Source organism: Apium graveolens, chromosome 6 (assembly GCF_009905375.1).
Source record: "Apium graveolens cultivar Ventura chromosome 6, ASM990537v1, whole genome shotgun sequence".
Lineage (NCBI taxonomy): Eukaryota > Viridiplantae > Streptophyta > Magnoliopsida > Apiales > Apiaceae > Apium > Apium graveolens.
The window spans coordinates 267330174-267337352 of record NC_133652.1 but is presented as its reverse complement, the minus strand read 5'-3'; the positions used below and the strand labels follow the sequence as shown (position 1 = coordinate 267337352).

At 33.0% G+C, this 7179-nt stretch overlaps 1 protein-coding gene across 1 annotated transcript; it reads right to left on the bottom strand.

Annotated features, from left to right (window-relative positions):
• Positions 1-6606: 6606 nt before the first annotated feature.
• LOC141666003 (plastid division protein PDV2-like) lies at positions 6607-6960 on the bottom strand. The gene has a single exon (XM_074471989.1). The coding sequence runs from the start codon at positions 6958-6960 to the stop codon at positions 6607-6609; it is 354 nt and encodes a 117-aa protein (XP_074328090.1).
• Positions 6961-7179: the final 219 nt, after the last annotated feature.

The window sequence follows — 7179 nt, the reverse complement described above, 5'->3', positions numbered from 1 at the left end:
ACTTGTTTTTTTATTTTTTAAAATGTGATTGAGGCATCAGTTATAATTGTAACTAATAGTGATGTCTATAAAATACTTTAACACCGGTTTAAGTAAAATTGATGTAAAAAACTCTTTTAATATCGGTCCTTAATGCAAGCGATGTTAAAGAGGGGATTTATATCGTCTGTTTTCTTATAGTGTATGTTTCATAATTACAGAGTTATTTTAGTGTCATAATGTAATCGAAATTGAGATTAATTTTGATTTTGAACACACATTTCTGAAATTTAAAGTCCACTTTCGATGCCTCAGCTGACATCGAAATAGAATGCTTGTCAAGCAAGAACTTGTTGCAAAATGAATAGAAAAATTCATTCAAATTTTCCCGTTTAACAGCATGAGGTAAATATGATTAGCAAACTAATGGAGACCCAGAAGTGACATGTCTAGGATCGCAATGCAACCAGTTTATGAATATTTTTCCACAAGCCAAAGTGTTATAGCATTGGCGATTAGACTGCTTGAGCTATGCCCCTGAACGCAGCCTCATCCACCTGAGATGACAGAATGTTCCCAAATTAGAATTTAGTTCATCACAAACAAGGTACTTCCCGTATCTAAAAACGTTTCTTGTTTGTGTTGGACATATTTGTCAATTCACAATTTAAATTGTTAATATCTTTAATTTCGTATTAGTATTAAATATAAAAATTTTATTGTACTAAAATACTCATAAATATGAATCCAACAAAATCACTCATTACTATGTTTGATCTTATAAATTAAACATAAATTAGTAGTCAATCATTTATAATGAACAGTACAAAAAGTCAAAAATAGGAAAATCATTATGGAACGAAGGGAGTAATTTACTTGTAGCTAAGCTCTCACGAATCTATTCAAGTACATTTAAAAATGCGGGGAACAAAATATGTAGAACAATTATTTTGCATTCGATAAACAATTATTCTTACTGTTCTCACATTGAAATTATTCTCACACTAAACATTTCCCATATAAAAATTGCAAAATGTTGGCTGATGATACAGTGTGCGGTGTTACATCAACGTGGAGGGACATTTATGCAAAATAAATAGATTCTTGAAGTTTTGGGCTCTTTGATCTCAAAATTATCCAATTTTGTTGGGTTATAATTGTTAACTAGTTAGTCAACAGCTTGTTGGATTATAATTTTGTTTGAACACAAGCAAAACAATGGCCGATTGGCTAGTCTAATGTTTGATACGACATAAGCTAGTTTAAACCAGTTGTCACACAACTAGAATTACATAAATATTGTGTGTCCGCATAAACAAGATAATTAATGTCCTAATTGAATAGAGCTAGTAAAACAAATAGCTGATCATTTCAATTCATATATGACCGGATAATCTCCATCTAACAAGCTAATATTTTATTTGTGACAATAGTTCCCAGACGATCTTACACTATTTTTAGGAGGGCATTCAGATCTAAAACAGGAGTACCGGTCCGGATCTGCCACTCGTACATCTGATTTGTATAAAGGAATAATATAGTAGAACATTGTGATTGATTTAAATTATGTAAACAAAAGAAACAGGGATAGCCAATGAGATGGGCAGATAGGTAGTCAAAGGTTATGGATAGGTAGGACTCAGCCCTGCTGGCTCAATCGATTAAATCCGGAATTTTAGCGGCTTATCATTTCATGACCTTAAGTTCGATTTTAAGTAGGGAATTACCGTAATGAGATATTGTGCTAGTTATTTTCAGGATTAATCGAGATGCGCGTAAATTGTTCCGCACACGTAATTATTAAAAAAAGAGAGGATATGAATAGGTAGGAGCAGTGTTCTAAAAATTAATTTAGATGGCCGCTAGGCAGTATCTAGGGTGCTAGGCGTTAGCAAAACGTCCTGATTCTCCGTTAGGCGATTAATTAGTATTTTTCATAAAATCGGCATAAAACGGGTTAGCCGGTCAAAATCGGGATTAACTGGTCAGTAACTAGGCTAAAATAATCGGAGATTAATCGGTTAAAAAATTAAGAACAGTCAAATTAATGATAAAAATTGTTAAAAAATATTTGTTTAGTAGGAAATAAAACTAATATATGAAATGAGAATATTTACCTACTGGATTTAATAATAAAATGTGAATATTTATATTTTACTTATATAAAATATTTTTTAATATTAAAATAATATAAATATAATATAATATTTAGATTTATTCCAATTAATCTCTATCTGATAAACTAATAAACTAGGCACTACATCGTACCCAACGGCCCTCTTCTGCCTAGCAATTTTTACAAACAATGGGGAGGGGAGACGAGACGTTGCTGTCAGCGAGGCTGGCATAGTCGTTGGACAGCTTGTTTCCAATTAATCTTCATGTCTCATTTGGTAGACTGCATGTAAACAGGACTTGTCCCAATTTATCGGTCTTCTTTAATTTTTTATGGTTAAAGTGAAGTTGAGTCATTTTAACCATAAATAAAAATTTATTCATTTATTATTTTGAAAACTTGAAATATATATATTAAAATAGATTAAATATATTTTATAATAATATAATTTTTAGAAATATTTTCAGTTATATACTATATAAAATTTTAATTCAAAATTATGTGAGTTTGACCGTAAAAAATCAAACGGAACAAATAAATTGGGACGGAAGGAGTATTTTTGTTTAACGTGCATGCTCCATCTATCTATGTTGATTTAATAGAGGAATTTCAAGGTTCACGTGCACATGTACCGTTATTTGCAACTCTCAAATGAGTGAAATCTCAATCTTTGTACATCTCGGTTTATAATTTTCAGTAAATACATATCAGTCACTAACTCCAATAAAAATGGACTCATTTTAATGGTTGAATTGATGTAAATGCAGCGGGGTCATTAACATTTATTATTCAACCACCGATAAAAAGAGCTCATTTATATGAGAGTTAGTGACTATTGTGTACACTTGGACACACGTAGAAAATCTCTATAATTTTATCCCTTCAGGTAATGATCCCGTTAGGTAAACGGGATGTAAATGAGCTAAATTATTTCTGAGTTAGTCGAGCTCGGCTCGTAAAAATCGGAGTTTGGCTCGTAAAAATTCAAGCTCCGCTTGCTTAAAAATAATCGAGCCGCGTTTGAGTTTTTCGAATTTCTAACCGAGCTCGAATTTTTCGAATTTTTAACAGAGCCGAGCTCGAACTTTTCGAATTTTTCGGCTCGTAAGGTTCGTAAGTTTTATCGAGCCTCTATTATTTTTTATTTAATCGAACTCGAGCTGAGCCGATCATATTTCGAGTTTTTGAGCCGAACTTGTGCCGAACTCGAGCCTACCAAACTTTTTAGCAGCCAAGTTTTAAACATAAAATAATGGCTCGGTCGAGTTCGAGCCGACCTGGTAGTATTCGGCTCGGCCCGACTCGACTCGACTTGATTATACCTCTAGTATACCTCGTTGCGTTAAATAACCACACTAAAGTGTCACATAATGACTTGATAATGATCTTATAATTTTTAATACTCCTACTTCCCCTAAATCGTAAGATACGTTTCGCTACAATTAATAACGACAAACACAACCAATATTAATATCAATACAAATATCAACACTAAATATTTAAATTGAAATTAAATATGTAGGAGTGGGAGTCCTCACACACGAGTCTCTTCCTAATCGAGCTCTAATATCATATATAATAATCAATCATATTAAAATCTTAAAATAAGAGAAAAAAGTCGGAACATGATATTATATTTTTTAACATTCTCACGACATACCGATGAGAAGAACCCTACAAAATGTGGTCGGTAACATTAATTTTACTAAAAATGAATTTAAAGTTTCAAATGATGTTATTTACTTTTAAACATTTTGATTAATCAAAGTACTTGTATTGAATTTTAGCTATTCCAACAAACTATAATAGAATCATTCGAATCTCTTGATGAAATTTAAATTCAATCACCTGACGAATAATTATACCATTTTTTTATTGTGTATTCATTGGCAAACATTAAAAAATTAATTGAAAATTTTGATTAACTACATTCTTATTTTTACGAGTGAATCCCCCATATGCACACAAAATTTCCCCAGTTAAAATCAATCAACTCTTAAAAATTTATTATTTTAAACGGGAGAAATACTAGAATTCCCAAAAAAAAATTTGAAATCGTTCATAAACATTGAGTTTTTTTTTTGACAGGTTGTTATCATCTAATTGGCTATACTCTTAATATAAAACATTATGTTTTGGAACATAAGTTTATCCTTTGTCAAAAAAACTTAGAAGTTCATCAAATTTCTTTCCAAAGCCTAATGTGGTGAGTGCACCACATACATGCATGGTTGGTCATGCATCTCCATATGATTTTGGATCCTTCCATGAACGAAACAGTTGTTGTCCTTAGTTACCGTCCATATTAAAAATTCCAATAAAACGAAACCAATCAGAAATTTCAACTTCTTGTATCAATCATGTGCATTACCCATATCCTCCCATTGTAATTGCCACTCTATACCTTTGTCCTTTATTAATATCCACTCTTTTTCCTTCTGTCCATCTTGTTATGCAAGGATGTAATTTCATTTTTCATCTTTTTTTTTAATTTATTCTTAAAATTCTATGTTTAAGCACGACTTAACATTAAATAAAACTTATTTTAGGGGTGGTCTACGTGCAGACGAATAAATCTTGCCCCTAAGACCTGAAAATCTCAAAATTTTCAAATCTTCTAAACTGATTTCGACTTAGCTCACTCAAACCTTACATATATTTAATGTTTTGAAATTTTCAGCGTATGTAAGTAAGTAAGACTTTATATTGTTTGCAGTATTCCGTAGGATTGGCCTGGCACACAAGATATCTAGAAGTTCTACATGTACCCTTGGCTTTCAATACAAATAATTCCACTAATTATATTTGTAATGCGAGTATAGGATTATATATCCCTTTTTAATTGTCACATTTGATTTTGACCCAGTTAAATTGATTAAAATTTAAGCGAAGTTAATTAATATTTTATATTTGAAAAAAATAAAAAAAATTATATCACCGCAAAGTAGTTTTAATCTACTTTAATATATAATTTTTAGTTTTTTAAATAATATAAGTTTTACAAGATATTTTATTTGCAGAACGTAGATGGACTCCGACGACTCCGACAAAAAGGTGGACTCCATAGAACTCAACCCATAAGAGCAATGTTAAATCTTTGGTCAAAAATTGGTCAATTTAACTTCTATAAAAGAAAATGTGACAACTAAAAAAGAGACGGAGAGATGTCTAATGCAAGTATAATATTATAAACAAATTATTGCAGAGTAAAACCTCAGTCAGAGCATGCCATACAGCTGCTTTCTCTCCCTATATAACCCACAATCTTATTCTACAAGATCATTCCTTTCTAATCTCCATCAATACACATATAGACATACCTTAGTGATGGGCAACTTGTGTTCTTCCAACATTATGAGCAAAAATGAAGTCTTGAATTGGCCATCCACAGCTAAGGTTATTCACATCAATGGGAGCCTCCAAGAATTCAGAGGGTGCATAAAAGCCAACCACATTCAGTCCCAACATCCAGACTCCTTCCTTTGCAGCTCAGAGTCCATGTACATTGGTTCACATCCACCTCACCTTCCGAAAGATCAAGAACTACAGCTTGGTCATATATACTTTCTCATTCCAACATCGAAATCACATGTACCGCTTTCTTTACAAGATTTATGCTCACTAGCTATCAAGGCTAGCACGGCATTACAAAAAAGAAGCCTCAACATAGTCCCGGTGACTAGAAGCGGATACTCAGGGGCTAAATCCAAGCAGAGCAGGAACCCACTGGCTGGATTTGAAATGCTCGGAAAAAATTCTTTGGTTGCTCATGGCAGCCGGAGAATTGAGATTTGTGATTGATCACTAAAAATGGTACATAGATCGCCCAACATTTTGGGACTATAATTCTTTGAAAATATATTCAAATGTTGCACAGTGACAGCAGATTGGTACTCGATTAATTTGTAGCATAATGTTCAGATTTTCCTCTAGTTCATGGGTGATTTGCTTAAACGTATGTACAGATGATTAAAGGGTCATGGTCTCTAATAATCGCGTGTCAGGAACCATTTATATAATACAGATCGGTAAAAGAAACGCTTCAATATGGACCCTTAAAATAAAGACCCAATAATTATGGAGTAATGTGTTAGATAAGGCTTACATAAACCTGACACGCGGCTGTTAGGGAACAAGACCCATGATTAAATACTCCAAAGACTTAATTTTCTTTGTTCTTAAATTTAAGTGGTCACTGGCTCTGTTAGTCTGTTCTAAAGGTATCGATACCTATAGGCTATACTATGAAGTCAGGTTTTTATCAACCAAAGTATTGTAAAAAATTGCTGTAAGTTGCAAACCCACAAAACAACTTTTTTGATTAATTAATACAAAATCACTCTACAGGGACCGCATGATCCATCAGAAATCTAACCAAATATTACAATGCAATATAGGAAAAAGGTATCATAATATTTATTCTACAACTAAACTAATACATTATAACGACTCTAATCTTAAAGAAGTTAACATTAAACGGGATGTAAATATGGTAAGATGGAAGGACCATCTTATCCATATCCATAACTCACATTAGGTGTCGGATCAACCAACCTGAATGGAACTTCAACTCTTTCTTTGACGAGGCATCGAGCTTCACCATCTTCCACCGCCAGGACTTTCCCAGGAGGGCACTGAACCATTGGTATCTTTTTTTCTGTCCCTTGACTTTGAATAAGACCTGAAACCTTGAACTGAACATTTCTTTTTCTAAACTTAGGGTCAAAACCAGCTAAACTCAGGACCCCTACTACACCAACTAGAACAAGTACTGTCTTGGTTGCCAAGTTCATGAGATGTCTAAATGGGCTTTTAGATTCAGATTGCACTCTATATCTTTCAGAATCGTGGAGATTAGCTTCCATTTCATTAGGGGGACACCATTTCATTAGATTCAGATTGCACTTTATATCTTTCAGAATCGTGGAGATTAGCTTCCATTTCACTTTGGCCGTCCGTCTGTGTGTGATAAGCTGTACTCATATTCAATTTAGTTCCCAAACATTCTTGAAAACTTCTCCAAAATCTTAAATTGAATCATGGATCTTGATTGAATATAATAGACACAGGGACTCCACGACGAA

Bases quoted from the DNA above. Each gene is read 5' to 3' on its own strand.
- LOC141666003 (XM_074471989.1), bottom strand. From the start codon at position 6,960: ATGGAAGCTAATCTCCACGATTCTGAAAGATATAGAGTGCAATCTGAA.